Below are 19219 nucleotides of genomic sequence, written 5' to 3'. Positions count from 1 at the left end.
TACAACTCAAAAGGATTCGGTTTCTTCACGAAAATGTAGGTATCCAAATATAGTTTTTATGTGATTTTTAGCCAACCACATTCTTTAATATATATATTGAAACTTCTAAATAAATTTGTTCTTACCGAGATTTGAAAGCATCCCGAAACTTCAATTTTAATGCAATTCTTGACCGTGTTTCAACACGAAACTTGTTAGATTCTACTCTTATATTATCATATTAAAATATTAAGTCTTAGCAAACATGAATCTTGAAGATAATCTGAGGCAAAAAACCTGGTTGAGGAGAATCCTTCTCCCAATTCATTATCCAAGTGCGGGATTGAACGAAGGTTCTTCTTCCTTCCTCTTCCTCTTTAAATTTTCATAAATCTTGTTTAACTTCGTCATTAACTCTCATTTATTTTTATTTAATTAAATAAAAATATTAATTTAGTAACCATTTTAATAATATTCTTATTTTCGTTATTAATCCTTATTTAATTTATAATTAATATTTGATACATGAATTACCCTTCAATAAAGTGTTATCTAGATGGGTCGAGGATAATGAAATTTAAATGAATTTGTGTCAGATTTATTTGTTGGGTGACATTTGAGAAAAACTTTATTTGAGAAAAACTTTTATCGAGAGATGTTGTAGTGTGAGAGTGAAATATTCACTAGTAAACAATTTTTATTATTAAGATTGGTGGTTATTCGTAGAGGTAGAGAAATTTCTTCTGTTCGACCCATTAAATCTTTGTCTCTATATTTAAATTTCATTCGTGGATGTGTGAGTTTATTCGATCAACTAGTATAAGAGTCGGACCCTAATTTTCCTCTCACTCTTCTTCTCTTTTTTTTTTACGAGTATGTCCAGACCCCTAAAATATCAAATGAGGTAAAATTACCATTATGTCCTGTATTGGCTTTGCCTTCGACTTTTCCTTTCTAACCTCTAAAACTCACAACAAAACCTTAAAAATTCCATAAATAAAGAGCAAAATTAAACAAATTTCGTATCCCTTGGATTCCGGTGTTACAAGCAAAAAAAATTAAAAAATTGATATACCATATCAAATTTAATCAACAGTAAGACTTGATTCTTTTCCATGTTTATTTTCCACGGAAGATTTTGGTCTCACAATAATTTTACAAAAAATAGTAAATAAATTTAAATTTTAAATATCTTCATCAATGTTGACCGCAGAATTGGCTTCCATGTGCAGCAAAGGATTAGCAGATAGGAATTGGAGCACCATTCCACTCTTTCAAGCACTCTAACATACAGTCGATCATCTTCCCTTCACACAGAGCTGTGAATACCTTCTCGCACTCTTCTCCAGGAGATAAGGCCTTTTCTCCTGTCACCAGATTTGTTCCCAACTCTTCCCTCACAAACCTATACAATGGATATGATCTGCAGTCCTTTATCTGATTCTCAATTTTGGAATTTCCACTTTCGTACGACAACCTTGCATCTTCGACTTCTTTTGGTAACACTGCCTTTAGTTCCTCCTCAAAAGCACCAATCTTTTGGAAGATTGAAGTGTCTGCGTCCTTTTCACAATCACCATTGCCAAGTGCGTGCTCAACAAGGACTTGCCTCAACTTTTGGCTCAATGGGTAAGTGGCACTGCATGGATCATCGATATAACCGAAGGTGTGCTCTCTGTCCACAACTTTTAGAAGATCCTTCTCGCAAAACCTTGATGGGTGAAGCGCTCCATTAGAGGATGTGGTCAACACTTTCTTGGCTGTTTGGCTAACACAGTTTCTTACAGTGCTCTTCAAGTTTTCTTCCAAATGCCTCAAATCGATTGCTTGGCAGAGGGCAACCAAAAAGGTGGAAGACATGAGTTTTAAAATATCAAGGGCTTCGGCTGTTTTCCTTGAAGAGATTAAACCCAGTGAGTTAACATCTTGGTTGTGTTGCTCTGCACTCTGGACGTGACTTGTCACTGGATTTGCAAGATATTGAAGCTCAGAGCAATAGGAAGCCATCGCAATCTCAGCACCTTTAAATCCATAATCTAAACTTGGGTTTCTGCTTGCAGATAGATTTGAAGGAAGCCCATTGTTGTAGAAATCATTGACAAGCTCTGAGAATTGGGCAAACATGAGCTTTCCAATTGAAGCAACGGCCAAACGAGTGTTGTCCATGGAGACTCCAATGGGAGTTCCTTGGAAGTTGCCTCCATGGATCACCTTGTTCCTTGAAACATCAATCAAAGGGTTGTCGTTGACTGAGTTAATCTCTCTTTCGATAGATTTTGTCGAGAATCGAATCACTTCAATCAATGGACCAAGCCATTGAGGAGAAGTTCTAAGAGCATAACGATCTTGCTTTGGCTTCTGGAGAGGATCGGTTTCATGCAATTTCTTTGCAGCTTTCATGTAAGAACTTCCATCCAAGATGTGTTCCATAATTGCAGCAGCCTCGATCTGACCTGGATGATGCTTCAATTTGTGTGTCAAATAATCGGTGAATTCAGGCTTTCCTTGCATAACCTCAGCAAAAATTGCCGACAAAATCTCTGATAAAACAGCCAAAATATTGGCCTCAAATAGAACAATCGAAGCCAGCCCAGAACCAACAGCAGTGCCATTGACAAGAGCAAGACCTTCTTTTGGCTGCAATTCAAAGAACCCAGAAGGAATGCCAGCTTGTTGAAAAGCCTCCATTGCATCAAGGCTTTCTCCATTTGGTCCAACAGCCTTAGAGTTTGGTCGGCCAGTGAGCAATCCAGCAATATAAGAAAGTGGAACAAGATCACCCGAAGCAGTAATGGTTCCACGAAGAGGCAAGCAGGGAGTGATGTTAGTATTCAAGAGTTTGGTTATGGCTTCCAAAATCTCAAATCTGATACCCGAGTAGCCTTGAAGAAGAGTGTTGATTCTCACCAACATAGCCGCCCTGGTAGCGGAGTGGGGCAGAGTATGGGTGGACTCAGCTCCACTTCCAAAGATCCCAGCATTCAAGAATCGAATCAACTCCTTCTGAAGAGCTCCACCTTGATTGGTCCTTCTATGAGAGGTAGCACCAAAGCCAGTAGTAACACCATAACTATCAGTGCCTTTGTTCATGCTCTCCATAATCCAATCACTGCTAGCTTTAACGCCCGCTCTAGCGGACTCAGCCAACTCGACCATCACATCATTATCACGAGTGGCAATGGCAGCCACTTGTGAGATTGTGAGAGTCTCACCACCGAGCTTGACAAGGGGCCTCCGGTACTCCTCCACCATGCGCTTGACCTCATCGAGATGGCTTCCCTTGAGAGCGTCGGCAGCCACACCCCAGTTAAGTGGATCGTTGCGGGTAATGCAGAAGGTCTCCACCGAACCATTTTGGGCGGCAAGTTGTTGGAAGGGAGCGGGGGCCATTTGTATAGGAAAATGAAAGATGAAGAGTAGAGAGTGTTAAAGAGGAAGTAAGAATGTGAGTTGGGTTTGGATTTGAATTGATTTCTGAGTTGTGGAGAATGATGGGGGAAAATGGTTATATAGAGAAAGCTTTGTGTAACAACCGCGCAACGGGGGCTGCGTTAGGTAAAGGTAAGAAAGAAAGAGGCGAGCGAGAAAGGAAGAAAGATCTCCGAAGGTTGGTGGAAAGCGTAGGTGGTTGAAAATGGTTTAAATAAGAAATGTAGTGAAAATTTGAATGGTCAGAGTTTGTAGGCCTTGGTGATTGTGTTTGGTGGTTTATCTCATTCATTCATTTCTGTTTTATTCATATTTAGAAGTAGTTCCTTCTTCGATTATAGATTTTTTCGGGTTGTCCTAGGTTTACCTGGTCCACCTAAGTTCAACCTAGGGTCATCGTATACAAGTCATGAAGTTCTTTTTTTTCATAGCCCTTTCCAGACGGACAATTTCCATAGTTTGTTCTTCAAATTTTAAGGTATTTGGTCCCTTTTATTATCATTAATATATATATCATAGTCACTCAAGGCAACCCTAGCATAGATTCCAACTCATAGTTCTCATCATTATTGACATGTTCTCATAATCTCTAGTAGAGTTTAATTATGTAACGACCCACTTTTTGTGGAATTCGAGCTACCTCAAAAATGTAGAATTTTAAAACATTTGACCACATGCATGTAATTTGAAATTTAATTAAAATAGTAATGTTTATTTTTATAAAGAAAACAGAAAAGACCACTAAGCTACAACACCCTTCCGTCAAACCATTTAAAATACATGAAAAGCTGGATTTAAAGGTAAGTACAAAGAAACTCGAGACTCAAGTGTGATGGGACTCTCTATAGCCAACAGCCGCGTGTGGCTCCGCCTTGACTGCCACATCAATCTCCACCTGAAAAGAAAGTTGGAGTAGTAGGGATGAGTATATAAAATATATTCAATAAGCAGCTTGCTGGTAGTTCATATTTTGTTATTAAGTCTTATTAATCTTGTTCCTATGTTCGATATCTTATTCGCCTATTGGGATTCATTCTCCCGTCTAGGCCTCTTCCTAGGCTACACCTTAAGATTTCTCATTCTACTCTCTTGGTTCATGGTTCTATTTTGACCTACAGCACTCAAAATATTCTTAGGTCCCCTAGGTCTCCTAGTTAGTCGTTTCTGCTAGTCTCTCATCATCATCATCATATCTCAAAACACTCAGGGTGCGACCTCGGTGCTCAGGGTTCATGCATTCTAAGAATCGATCAACTCTCAAGTGTACCACTGTAGACCCCTTCCACTCGTGACAGGTTCATGTAAAGGAAACTAACTTGCAAACTTCCTATAAGTCCCTCCAAGGTACCATCAACAATAAAATGACCAGTTCTATAGTTACGTGGACCCCTGACAATCGAGTTAGGTTTACGATTAGAGGTTAGTTGGCAAACCCCTAATCGTCCCCAGATAACTGCTAATACCATATGCATGAACAGTAATTCTCGACCAACTCTAATGTACCAACGTGGACCCCTATCACTCATGACAGGTTCACTAATAGAAAATTAACTAGCAAACTCCCTATAAGTCCCCACAAGGTATCATCAACAATAAAATGGCCAGTTCTATAGTTACGTGGACCCCTGACAATCGAGGCAGGTTTACGATTAGGGATTAGTTGGCAAACCTCTAATTGTCCCCAGATAACTGCTAACTCATATGCATGAGCAATAAGTCTCGACCAACTCTAATGTACCATCGTGGACCCCTGTCACTCGTGACAGGTTCACTAATAAAAAAATTAACTGGCATACTTTCTATGAGTCCCGACAAGGTACGATCAACAATTAAATGGTCAGTTCTATAGTTACGCAGACCCTTGACAATCGAGTCAAGTTTACGATTAGGGGTTAGTTGGCGAACCCCTAATCATCCTCGGGTAATCGCTAATATTGTAACATATGTGACAAAGGCATAACATAATCATATAATCATGGAAAACTAGTCATAAATCTTGGTTCATAAGGTAGTGTATACGGGTTTTAGCAAATATACATAGTCACAATCAACATGTGTCATCTCAACTCATTCTATGCTCAAACTGGTAAAACATACTTCTTATATCATACTTTCATGCATACTACGAGCATAGTCAAATCCAAGGTCCACTTACCTGAAAAGCATGACACTTTTTGTTCAAGTTTACATCCTCAAACAAACTCCTATCATACTTTCATGCATACTATGAGCATAGCTAAATTCAAAATTCCGAAGTGCCACTTACCTAGAAAGCAGGACTCTTTTTGTTGAGTTTAAGGTTTACATCCTCAAACAAACTCCAAAATTTGCTAAACTCTTCAATTGGGTCCTAAATTCGTAAAAATGGGGAAATAGATGAAAACGACCCCAAAATTGGAGTTAAAACGGAGAATTTACGCAAAATGAGCAAAACCCCCCGGTCCAATTAGACCGGACTACTGCGGACCGGGTTGGCCTCCACGGGTCACGCGCGTTGGCCTCGCAGGGCGCAAGTGCAATAGGCCCGAAGGCCGCATGCACGCGATGGGCCGCGCAGGACGCGTGCGCGCAGGTCGGCCCACGGGGTTTTCCCTCTTCTCCTAATTTTTTTCCTTCTCTTTCCCTTACCTCTGTCATCGACGAGCTTCTTCTCCCGATTTTGTTTCCGACGCCTACAACTATCCCCAACCCTCGTGGATCTACTCAAGATGAAGTTATAGATGGTCATCTTCTACACATTTGAGAGTTCTTGAAAAGAAACGCATACAAAACCCTTACCCAAAGCGATGTCTCGATTCTCCGCCTCCTTCCGCCCCTTTCGACCCCTTTGTCTCCCCACTGACCTCAAACTTCAAGCCCCAGCATTAAGAATCCTCTTAACTTTTCTCCTAATCGACCGGTGGACGCTTGTGGGTCTCTAGCCGATGTGGGCTTGCAACGAGTTCTTCGAGTAGGTAGTCTTTGAGAGTTCGTGCGTTTCTCCTCCATCTCCGACGTCTCTCGAACCCCCTCTCCTTCTACCCTTGAATGGCCTCGAAAATGAGCAACTCGAGCTGTCTTTCGCTGCCTGTGGGCATCATCGGTGGCAAGGTACGGTCGCACATGCTGCTCATAATGTTCTCCTAAGCTTCATTAATTTTAGGACTCAAAGCCTAACTCTACCGGCTCATAAAGGTAATAGGATGGATCATTGCTAAATGGGGTAAGCTCAACAGAAAATTAACTGGAAAATCTTTAATTGAACTTACATAATACAAATCAATCATAGGCGGTTCTAAAATGTTATCAGACCCTCGACAATCAACCTAAGTTCTCGATTAGAGGTTTGTTGGCAAAGTCCTAATTATCCCGTATAACAGCATAATCATAATAATCATGGATATATCATAAAAAAAAGACACAGTATAATATTCTAAATATGAATACTTTAGTTTCTTTCACTTTTAGGTTTGTTTCAGGTTTTTTTATTTCTTAAAAACCAAGCATGCATCAAGACAACACCATCTTTTCATCCATCAAACTAGCTCATTTCTATTCTAAACTTTTACATCATGCTTCTTATAAGATCTTAATCCATTATTTTGTGGTGCTATTTACTTGATTCAATCCACCCTTTAATAACCATGAAATGATATGTCGGGATTAGATTATAATAGGTTGTCTCATGACCTCCACAACCATCAACGTAAATCACTGTAAATGTCTTTACCAAAAATTATTTAGAAAAAGTTAAAGAATTTAAAATACTCAAATATTGATTCTAGGTGTCAGAAAATACAAATATATTCAATCATGATTTAAAATTGAACTCGAGCTTCACTTATTTTTCTTGAGAAAATTAGATGTGCATCATTCTTTTTCTCTTAAGCTTGACTAGAGGTTGTTTACGCTCACACAACCGAAGCTAAAAGAAAAGAAGTGAAAGCATAAAAGAAATTTGTGATGATAAAGGTAACCGCCAACGTAAAAATATTTCTCGCACAAATCATTTTCATATCATTAATCATTTGTCAATCATAAATATTTGTCTTAGTTGGCTCATGACTATTAATGACCATTTAGCTAATTAACATATGACCATTCATCACTATTTATCTCAATAACATGTGATTGTTCATCACCAATTCATCTAAAAAATTCTTGATTATTTGGGTAAAATTCAATCATCCAACTTAGCCCTATCCAACGAAATATAATTTTCCATTTAGCTTATAATGATTTGGATGAATTGTCTTCGTAACCATTTTGATTAATATTACTTTTATTTGGTTCATGTACGAGAATTAGTGTTATGGCATAGCATTATTTTAGTTATTAAATCTTATTTATTTTTTATTTGGTTCACATATTTACACAAATTTCTTTAAAATCCTCCATTTTTATTTTATTCTTTTCAAAATAATTATATAATTTAGTCCAAACTTATAGATAATTGAAGGTAGGGATGTACATGGTCCGGGTTCGGTTGGGTTGAGAGATTTTTTTTTTTTACCCAACCCAACCCTCTATGTTTGTGTAGGTGTGTTAGTACGACTGATCTTGCTTCCGCTTCTGCTACAACAATAAGGTATCATAGCATTTTTTGTTGTGACATTTCGCTACAAAAATTGAGTATCAAAACATTTTAGTTGTGGTATTACGACGCACAATAGGTGATATCAGAGCATTGAAAGTTGTGGTATTTCGGTACACACCGAATCAAAATTGAAGAAGAAAAACAAAGTTTGAGTTAAAATTGATATAGCATAACAAATTTAACCATAAAAACTTGATTTTTCATTTTCTTTTCATGAAAAAACATTTTAAAAATAGTAATTTATAAAGAATTTTATTATTTATAATTAAATAAATTAGAAAGATATAGAAATAGTAATAAATAGAAATAACCATATATGAAAAGAAATAAATATCTAAATATTTGCCTTTAATAAAATATCAAATATCATTATATGGTAAAATATAATTTAGTATTAAATATCTTTAATACCCCTGCAAGCTGAGCATCGGATTTGAACGAACCTGAAGCTTGGATCTGAAAAATTCAAAGTGTGGTCGAGAAACACTTTTCGTGAAAATGTCAACTACCTAGTTTGGAGGAGGCGTAGAGAAACACTTTCTTATCCATTGAAAACTGCAGAGGAATCGTCGCTCAGCAGCAATGCTGCCTTGGGTTCGGCGAGAATGTCTAACCCATGAAAAGGGATCGTCGATCAACAATGATGTCGCCTTGGCTCTAGTGAGAATATGTCTAACCCAAGAAGTAGAAGGGGATACCTAGAGCAAGGGACAAAGACAATGTTGAACCCAGAAGAGTCGCCACAGTGGGCGAAGAAGCCAATTTTGGTGAGAAGGGAAGCACAAAAATCAGTTTAGGACTTCACTTCATCTTCTTGACCTACATCTTGGTTTCTGCACATCCTCATCTTTCTTCTAAGCTTATTGAACAGTGATTGTTTCAAAGCCTTTGTGAATAGGTTTGCGATTTGTTCATCACTTCGACAAAAATTGAGTTCAATAATGTATTTTTTACACAAATCACGCAATAAATGAAATCAAACATCAATGTGCTTACTCCTTCTATGCAACGCAGGATTTTTAGACAACTTAATAGTTGACGTATTATCACAATATATAATCGTCGTACCTAGTTGCTTCTGATTAAGACTTTTAAGCATTTTTCTTAACCAAATTGCTTGACACGACCATGCTGCTGCCGCCACAAATTTTGCTTCTGTAGTTGAGAGTGTTACAATAGGTTGCTCTTTTGAAGACCATTTGCTCCTGAACTCATCATGAAAATACTTCTTGAAATACTTTTACGATCGTCTATATCACCTGCATAGTTGCTATCTGTATAGCCAACCATCTTCAAATCATCTTCTTTCTTGTAGAATACCCCCAAATCAAAAGTTCCTCTCACATAACGAAGTATCCTTCTTGCTGCATTGAGATGTTTTTCCGTTGGATTCTCCATGTAGCGACTTATCATACTAACCACATACATAATGTCTGGTCTTGTTGAAGATAAGTATATCAAACTTCCCACAATTTGTTTGAAGTACCTATTATCAACCTCTCGCCCTTCAATATCCTTGTGCAACTTCAAATCCAATTCAGATGGAGTTCCAAATGTGCACTCATCCATTTTAAATCTTTCAAGTAATTCTTGAGCATATTTCTTCGGACAGATAAAGTTACCTGCAAGAGTTTGAATAACTTCTACTCCAATAAAATATCTCATCAAACCAAGATTTGCCATTTCAAATTCCTTCCTCGGCCTCTTCTTAAAAAGTTCAAACATTTCTTTATTATTGCCCGTAAATATTAAATCATCAACAAATAATGAGAATATTACCTCCCTTTTCAGTTTTCACATACAACGTACGTTCATGTGAGCATTTAGTGAATCCCATCTTTTCAATAAGAGAATCAATACGATTGTACCATGCTCTCGGAGCTTGCTTCAAACCATACAAAGCTTTCTTCAACCAATACACTTTTTCCTCTTTACCTTTTTGAACAAAACCTTCTGGTTGCTCCACATATATCTCTTCTTGAAGCTCTCCATATAAGAAGGCCGATTTCATATCAAGTTCATAAATAGGCCATGCTTTTTGTGCTACAATAGAAATTATAAGCATTATAGTATCTTGACATGCTACTAGTGCAAATACCTCCTTGTAATCAACTCCATACTTTTGCTTGTATCCTTTTGCAACTAGACGTGCCTTGTACTTATCCACCTCACCATTTTCATTCAACTTGGTTTTGAAAACCCATTTTACTCCAATTGTTTTCTGCCCTTTAGGAAGATTAGTGAGCTCCTTAGTCTTATTCTTCTCTATGGATTTGATTTCATAATCCATGGTTTCCTTCCATTTCTTCTCCTTTACAACTTCTTCATAGACAATTGGATCAGTATCCATAAAGAATAAAGAATGCAAAATAAGCACTATCACTTGAGTCATAGTCTATCTGATAATCAATCATCCAATTTGGTCTCTTTCTTGTTCTTGGATTTCTTTAATTGTGATCATGATCTTCTTCTTCTATTGGTTCTCCTTATTGAGCTTGTGATGAGCTCTCTCCATGCTCATAGTGAGGCTGATAGGGGCTTCAGCTTGTTCTTCTTCAAGATCTATAGGAATCTGCTGATTCACAGTGATCTTTTCTTCCCATGTCCAAGTCTTCTTTTCATCAAAGATTACATCACGACTTACCACCACCTTTTTTATCATAGGATCATAGAGCTTATACGCCTTAGAAGTCTCGCTTACTCCAAGGAACACACACTTCAAACTCTTGTCCTCAAGTTTCCTCCTTTTCTCATAAGGAACGTGTGCATATGCTATGCACCCAAAGATTCTAAAGTGGTCTACTGCAGGCTTCCTTCCGCTCCATGCTTTTTGTGGAGTCATATCTCTAATAGAGAAAGTAGGGTTTCGGTTGAGAATGTGAACATACCATACAACAGCTTCTGGCCAGAATTCCTTCGAAAATTCTCCTTTATTTAACAAACTTCGAACCATGTTGAGAATGGTTCTATTCTTCATTTCGGCCACACTATTTTGTTGTGGTGCATATGCTGCTGTCAACGGCCTCCCTCTGCCCTTCTCTTCACAAATTTCGTAAACTTGTTAGAGCAAAACTCTCCACCTCTGTCAGTTCTTAAAGCATTCACTCTTCTTCCAGTTTCAGTCTTCATAGTAGCATAAAATTTCTTGAAGCAATCAAAGGCTTCTGATTTAGCATGCAAGAAGTAAATCCATATCTTTCTACTAAAATCGTCGATGAGGGTCATGAAATATTTCTTGTTACCATTTGATGCTGGAGCGATCGGACCACATATGTCTGAATGAATCAACTCCAAAATTGTTCGAGTTCTTGATTTTTCGGATGGAAAAGAATTTCTTTCATGCTATGCTACTACACAACTCTCGCAAATTTCTATTAGAGGAGTGATGTCCGGTAACCCAGTCACTATCTTCTTTGAAGACAACGTCTTTAATCCGTTAAAGTGTAGATGACCATACCTAAAATGCCAAAGTCAGTTGGTATCTTCTTTCTTCACCATCAAACTTCTGGCAATGATATTTAACGTCAACGGATATAGATGGTTGGTGATCATCTTCATCTTAACAATCGATCATCTATTGGAGTCATAAATCTCACATTCATTATTTTGGAATGTGATCACATACCCCTTTTCTTGTAACTGACCGATACTAAGTAAGTTGACCTTCAGATCAGAAATGTAGAATACATTAGAAATTGACTCTACAAAGTCATTTCTAGTCTTGATATCAATGGTTTCTTTCCCCATCACTTGGATAGTTGAATTGTTGCCAAGACAAACCATAGTATGAAAATTTTTATCTAGAGTTGAGAAGAATTCCTTACAACCTAGTCATATGGTTGCTGCATTCAAAGTCTACGACCCATACACCTTAATCTGCAACTTTTATAGCATGAAATGACATTAACAATGTTTCTTCTTCTCTTTTCTCCACAAAATTGGATTGATCTCTTTTCTTCTTTTGGAGACTGGTATAACATTCATTCTTGTAATGTCCAAGGCGTCCACATCTGTAGCATTCCACCTTAGACTTGTCAAAATGTCTCCTGTCTTTGTTGTCATAATCATCTTTAACTAGATCTGTTGACCTGCCAACATCTCCACTTCTTTCTCGACCGCCTCTCCCACGACCTCTACCTCTAGAGCTTGAAGTTTAACCTAGTGTGGATATCTTTAAGGCTGTCATCTCATGTACTAGCAGGGAGCTTTGGAGTTCATCTATTTGCATCTCTTCAACATTGTTTGCTTCTACTAGAACATACAATGTAATCGAACTTTGGAGTTAGAGATCGCAAAATCTTTTCTACAATCGCAACATCTGTGATTGAATCACCATGCATCCTCGTTTTACTTGCAAGACTCATAACCTTGCCAATATAATCATTCACCGTTTCTCCCTTTTGCATTAGGAGAATTTCAAAGTCTCTTCTAACCGCTTGAAGTTGAGCACGCTTCACCTCGTTGAGCCTTGATTCTTCCTCCTCATAGAATCCCAAATTTCCTTGGATGTCTTCTTCTGAAGCATTGTTTCCAAGATAGTCCGATCAATGGACTGGAATAAATAGTTCTTGACCTTCATGTCCTTCAACTTCGATGCTACCTACCGTTGTTGTTGAACAACAGAGAGTACCTCCCCTTTGTTTGGCTCTACATAACCCGTCTCCACCATATCAAAGAACTCCTTTGATATGAGGAAATTTTCCATCAACATTGCTCAATGATCATAGTGACCATCGAACCTCGGGATGGCGGGCTGAATGTAGCTCTCAACTTGTCTTTTTGCTGCCATTCTTCCTACTACAAGATCGCTCTGATACCCATTGTTGGTGATAACAGAGAAATTTGGTAAAATTCTTTGAGAGAAAAGAACTTTGTAAAACTACGAAGGAATGCTTGATTAATTTTCTACTACTCCCACCAATGCCAACATATATATATATATATATATATATAGATAGATAGATAGATAGAGGTAATTTGGGACATTACCTATTACTATTCATTATCCAAAAGTCATGCATCTATTTAATTAGGAACTAATGAACCTACATGTATCTATACATGTACAAGTGACCCTTCAACACATGTATCTATTCATACATGTATCTACTAGTGATCATTCAACACATGTATCTACTAGTGACCCTTCAACAATAGTACGGCGAAGGGTGATTTTGAGGTCAAAAAGGTGGAGCCGAAGAGTAATCAATCGGTTCCACATGTGGTAGCCATAGAGATTGCCCCTGCGTCGTCAAAGGCAGTAGGGGTGGTGGAGAAGAAGATGAGTAGGGGATTCAGAAGCCTTTGAAAATAAGGGATCGAGGTTGCTAAACCAAAAGGGCTCTGATACCATGAGAATGTTTGCTTAAATTAAGGATATTCCGTACTAAATTATAGTTTACCATATATATCATATTTGATATTTTATTATACGCAAATATCCTTCTTAGTATAGAGTCTCTCCATATATTGTTCTTTCCTTTATTACCATTTCCACATTCTTGTAATTTATTGGATTATAAAACAAGATAACTACTCTCCTGTATTAGTCAAACATTCTCATGAAAAAAAAACATTTTAAAAATAGTAACCCAACATGGAAGAATTTTGTACCAAAGAATTTTATTCCTTCATTCTTTTTGGCATAAGGAAATATAATAGAAGAAGGGAGAAAAAAAATAGTAAAGTACAAATTCATCTTATAAATATCTTCATCAACGTTGAATCCTTAGCAGATGGGAATTGGAGCACCGTTCCACTCTTTCAAGCACTCCAAGATAGAGTCGATCATCTTCCCTTCACACAGAGCTGTGAACACCTTTTCGCACTCTTCTCCTGGAGATATCACTTTTTCTCCTGTCACCAGATTTGTTCCCAATTCTTCTCTCACAAACCTATACAATGGATAAGATCTGCAGTCCTTTATCTGATTCTCAATTTTGGAATTTCCACTTTCGTACGACAACCTTGCATTTTCAACTTCTTTTGGTAACACCGCCTTTAGTTCCTCCTCAAAAGCACCAATCTTTTGGAAGATTGAAGTGTCTGCGTCCTTTTCACAATCACCATTGCCAAGTGCGTGCTCAACAAGGACTTGCCTCAACTTTTGGCTCAATGGGTAAGTGGCACTGCATGGATCATCGATATAAGCAAAGGTGTGCTCTCTGTCCACAACTTTTAGAAGATCTTTCTCACAAAACCTTGATGGGTGAAGCGCTCCATTAGAGGATGTGGTCAACACTTTCTTGGCTGTTTGGCTAACACAGTTTTTCACAGTGTTCTTCAAGTTTTCTTCCAAATGCCTCAAGTCGATTGCTTGGCAGAGGGCAACCAAAAAGGTGGAAGACATGAGTTTTAAAATATCAAGGGCTTCGGCTGTTTTCCTTGAAGAGATTAAACCCAGCGAGTTAACATCTTGGTTGTGTTGCTCGGCGCTCTGTACATGGCTAGTCACTGGATTTGCAAGATATTGAAGCTCAGAGCAATAGGAAGCCATGGCAATCTCAGCACCTTTAAATCCATAATCTAAACTTGGGTTTCTGCTTGCAGAGAGATTTGAAGGCAATCCATTGTTGTAGAAATCATTGACAAGCTCTGAGAATTGAGCAAACATGAGCTTTCCAATTGAAGCAACGGCCAAACGAGTGTTGTCCATGGAGACACCAATTGGAGTTCCTTGGAAGTTGCCTCCATGGATCGCCTTGTTCCTTGAAACATCAATCAAAGGGTTGTCGTTGACTGAGTTAATCTCTCTTTCGATAGATTTTGTTGAGAATCGAATGACTTCGATCAATGGACCAAGCCATTGAGGAGAAGTTCTAAGAGCATAACGATCTTGCTTTGGCTTCTGGAGAGGATCGGTTTCATGCAATTTCTTTGCAGCTTTCATGTAAGAACTTCCATCCAGGATGTGTTCCATAATTGCAGCAGCCTCGATCTGACCAGGATGATGCTTCAATTTGTGAGTCAAATGATCGGTGAATTCAGGCTTTCCTTGCATAACCTCAGCAAAAATGGCTGACAAAATCTCCGACAAAACAGCCAAAATATTGGCCTCAAACAGAACAATCGAAGCCAATCCAGAACCAACAGCAGTGCCATTGACAAGAGCAAGACCTTCTTTAGGCTGCAATTCAAAGAACCCAGAAGGAATGCCAGCTTGTTGAAAAGCCTCCATTGCATCAAGGCTTTCTCCATTTGGTCCAACAGCCTTAGAGTTTGGTCGGCCAGTGAGCAATCCAGCAATATAAGAAAGTGGAACAAGATCACCCGAAGCAGTAATGGTTCCACGAAGAGGCAAGCAGGGAGTGATGTTAGTATTCAAGAGTTTGGTTATGGCTTCCAAAATCTCAAATCTGATACCCGAGTAGCCTTGAAGAAGAGTGTTGATTCTCACCAACATAGCCGCCCTGGTAGCGGAGTGGGGCAGAGTATGGGTGGACTCAGCTCCACTTCCAAAGATCCCAGCATTCAAGAATCGAATCAACTCCTTCTGAAGAGCTCCACCTTGATTGGTCCTTCTATGAGAGGTAGCACCAAAGCCAGTAGTAACACCATAACTATCAGTGCCTTTGTTCATGCTCTCCATAACCCAATCACTGCTAGCTTTAACGCCAGCTCTTGCAGACTCAGCCAACTCGACCATCACATCATTATCACGAGTGGCAATGGCAGCCACTTGGGAAATGGTGAGAGTTTCACCACCAAGCTTGACAAGGGGCCTCCGATATTCCTCCACCATGCGCTTCACCTCGTCGAGATGGCTTCCCTTGAGCGACTCGGCAGCCACACCCCAGTTGAGTGGATCATTACGGGTATGGCACAAGCTATGTTCAATCTTCTGAGTAGCTGCCATTGTGAAAAAGAATAAGAAATTGGTAATGAAATGAAATGAAATGGGGAAGGTAAGAGATCTGAGAGGTGGTGGGAGAGGGTTGAAGGAGAAGTAGAAAAGGAAGAGGATTAAATAGAATTGGTGGGGTTGGTGAAGACAGAAGGAAGAGCGGCAATGACATAGAATAGGTGTGTTCAATTTGGTCGTTGGTGCGGTGTGGTGGGCGAGAAACTACAATGGTTGGTGCAGGGAAACTACAAGTGTATTTGTTATTTAAATTTCCTCGGTCAAATTTGGGCGATTGTAGACTTTCATTTGTCGTTTTTTTTTTTTTCTTTTTTTGAGAAAATAAAGAAAAGTAAAGTTAAATAAAATATAAATAATATTATTGTCACCAAACTTTGTAATGGTTACTTTTCACCAAACTTTATATTTGTTACTTTTCACCAAACTCTAAGCTTGGTTAGTCATACCTAACCTTGATTGTTTAAGTAAACGAATTCCCAATACAATTTTTTTTTAGTGATGCGATTAAATTTTTTTTATTGAATTAAGAAAAAAATGAATCCTTTAACTAAGGGTGTACATTCAACCTAACAATTCGGACCAATCCAATCCGAATTACAGGGGTTAGATTGGGTTGGATTAGTACTTCGAGTTGGGTTGAGTTATTTTTACTGAACCCGAATTGACTCGATTCAATTTCAGGTTCATAAGACAAAAATCTCGAGTTGACCCGAACTAAACAAAAGTTATAAAACACATACACTAAGAAGTCAGGGTATTAACGAGTATGGTATTGTGGTAATTGGGGCTTATTCGAGTCGAATTCATGTTTTTATTATTTTTTTTTATTACTTTATTATTTTTAGTTTTTTTAATTTTTATTTTTATTTAATTTCTTTTGTATTTTTAAAATTTCCCTCCTAATTATAAAAAAAAAATGCCTCAATATTTTATACTATTTTTAAACACATAGTTTATAACATAATTAAACAAACAACTCTCCCATCGTTTCAAGTTTAGGATGGGTTATTGAATATGATTTATACCATATATTTTATGATAGGTTATTGAATATGATTTATATACCATATATTTTATGATAGGTTATTGAATATGATTTATACCTACATTTAGGTTATTTTGTATCAAAAGCATATAGTTTTTTTTTTTTTTTTAATAATTGGAGTAAATCTATTTCGATGTAAGAAAATATTTATTTTTCATTTTTGACGTGTATAGTTTTTTTAAATTAATTAATCATTTTTATTGTTTTTTTTTCATGATCTATCTTTATATTTTTTCTTATAGAATAAACAATTCTCAATAAATGGCTGTATTTTATTGTTATTGATGAATTTGTTTTTATATTTTAAATTGATTTGTGTTTATTTATGAACTTTTAATATCTTTTCTCTATGATTCTATCGCGGATGAATAAAAAATGGGTTGGGTTGGGTTGGGTGGGTTTAGTTTCTAATCTAACCAACCCGAACTTTTGGGTTAGGTCAAAAAAAATTCCTCAACCCAACTGAACTCGGACAATGTACCCCCTACTTTAAATTATGTATAAGTTTGGACTAAATTATACAATTATTTTGAAAAAGAAAATAAAACACGAGAATTTTAAAGAAATTTGTGTAAATATGTGAGGAAATATATTGGAAATGGGATTGATAGGACGAAAAGGGCGTTAGCAAAGGAAAGTGAATGGAAGGTGGGGAAGAGGTTTTGAAGGTTATATGGCAATGAACCTTTTTGTTGACAAGTCAACGGAGAATTCACACAAAATAATAATAAATTCATTAGTTGATGATATGTAGAGGTGGATGGTTTGAGCTCCTTTAAAGTTGGTCTTTCTAAAATGACTTGGGGAGATCTCGTGGCGACTCTACTCATGCAAAGTCTTTAATACTCTAATGAAATCTAATACATGGATCATTGTAAAATTTAGAGAAAAAGAATTGGGAATTTAATATTCAACTGATGAAATCTAACATACCTGGAAATACCAAATACCACCCCTAGATGAGATAGAGATAGGTCCCAAGAGCATAATTGCATGTATTTTTTTTAGGTATAGACAAAGATAGAGATAGGTCCCAAGAGCATCATGTACAGAGGACGGCGACATTGTGAGCAGAGACTTGTTAGGAATCACAACTCTCCACTATGGTATGGCTTTGTTTTAGGTTTCCCAAAAAGCCTCGTATCAATGAAAATAGTATTTCTCACTTATAAACCTACGATCTTTCACTCAACCAACCAATGTGCGACTCACTCCCAATAATTTTCAACAAGATTGTGGCACGTGTATAGGGTAGGCTCATATTTAAATTTCTAGTCTTCGTTAAAGGTTGTTTGCATTTTATTGTTTTAAATTATTTTGTATTTGTTTTTATTTTCTCTAAATTTCAATATTTCATATTTAAACATATAAGACCATGATCGTGTTTTTCAGAAAGGAGGATGTTTTAAATGTTTTCGACATTTATACTATAGATGATATTTTCTTTTAAAAGTTATATTTCCGCACAAGAGATGAGCATGAGACGTTAGTAGCGACTCTGAGTATGTAAAAATTTAGGGTCGTTATACATAGTTTTGTGTCTAACTTCATAGCTTCGAACGACGAGCTTCCATGTTTCTAACTTTAGCTTTGGTGAATTTTAAAGTAGGGTTTGTATCCTCCACCTAAAAACGTTGCACATCAATGTGGTGGTTTGTCATCCAAACTTCAATGTTTTAGAGAAAACTTGGTTGTAACAACATATAAAAGAATGAGGAAATGTTAAATCTTCTTTTAAGTTGAAGAAGAGTATTTATATAAGAACCATTTTAGGGATCTTTACATTTTCACGATAAATTAGGTTAAAGATGAACCGATCAAATTGAACTAGGATGTCACAAGTCAAAGGAATGCATGGTATCTGCTTCCTTGAGATGTCGATCCGGTCTCATATAGATCTTCAATTTAAATTTTACTCTTCTCCTTTCGGTCCAATAATTCTACATTAAACCCAAATTTATCGTGCATTAGGTTTCTTATGTTAAAATATCATCATAGCGGTTAAGCCCAACTATTGTATAGGTTAAAATGATTTAAGATTTTAGAAATAAATTGAGGAGAAATGTTAGGGATAGATTCTACGTTAGATACCCCTCCACCCTACTTACTTCAGTGAATACCAAGCAATACAAAGTAATAGTTTCTACAAACTGTTTTGTAAATCTTTCTCGATTGGTCTTAATAAAGTGTGCAAACATACAGTTGTGTTCAACATCTTCAATGATTTTGACTTGTCTTCTTAGTGCACTTATACCCATTTTAAACCAGTTGAACAATGTATGAGTACTTGAATTAATCCCTATCGTAAAAAAAAAAAAAAAAAAAAAAA

At 37.2% G+C, this 19219-nt stretch overlaps 2 protein-coding genes across 2 annotated transcripts; both read right to left on the bottom strand.

The window, feature by feature from the left end:
• Window positions 1-1164: 1164 nt before the first annotated feature.
• Window positions 1165-3471, bottom strand: LOC111463389 (phenylalanine ammonia-lyase-like). The gene has a single exon (XM_023107316.1). The coding sequence runs from the start codon at window positions 3367-3369 to the stop codon at window positions 1219-1221; it is 2151 nt and encodes a 716-aa protein (XP_022963084.1). The 5' UTR covers window positions 3370-3471; the 3' UTR covers window positions 1165-1218.
• Window positions 3472-13580: 10109 nt separating this feature from the next.
• On the bottom strand, window positions 13581-15906 carry LOC111463391 (phenylalanine ammonia-lyase-like). Its single transcript, XM_023107318.1, has one exon. The coding sequence runs from the start codon at window positions 15837-15839 to the stop codon at window positions 13713-13715; it is 2127 nt and encodes a 708-aa protein (XP_022963086.1). The 5' UTR covers window positions 15840-15906; the 3' UTR covers window positions 13581-13712.
• Window positions 15907-19219: the final 3313 nt, after the last annotated feature.

The sequence above is a fragment of the Cucurbita moschata genome, unplaced genomic scaffold (assembly GCF_002738365.1).
Source record: "Cucurbita moschata cultivar Rifu unplaced genomic scaffold, Cmos_1.0 Cmo_Scf00028, whole genome shotgun sequence".
In the NCBI taxonomy this organism is placed as follows: domain Eukaryota; kingdom Viridiplantae; phylum Streptophyta; class Magnoliopsida; order Cucurbitales; family Cucurbitaceae; genus Cucurbita; species Cucurbita moschata.
The sequence above is the reverse complement of the archived record's forward strand: the minus strand, read 5'-3'. Positions and strand labels throughout refer to the sequence as shown.

What these genes read in the sequence shown, in the direction of transcription:
- LOC111463389 (XM_023107316.1), bottom strand. Translation starts at nt 3,369, where the DNA reads ATGGCCCCCGCTCCCTTCCAACAACTTGCCGCCCAAAATGGTTCGGTG.
- LOC111463391 (XM_023107318.1), bottom strand. Translation starts at nt 15,839, where the DNA reads ATGGCAGCTACTCAGAAGATTGAACATAGCTTGTGCCATACCCGTAAT.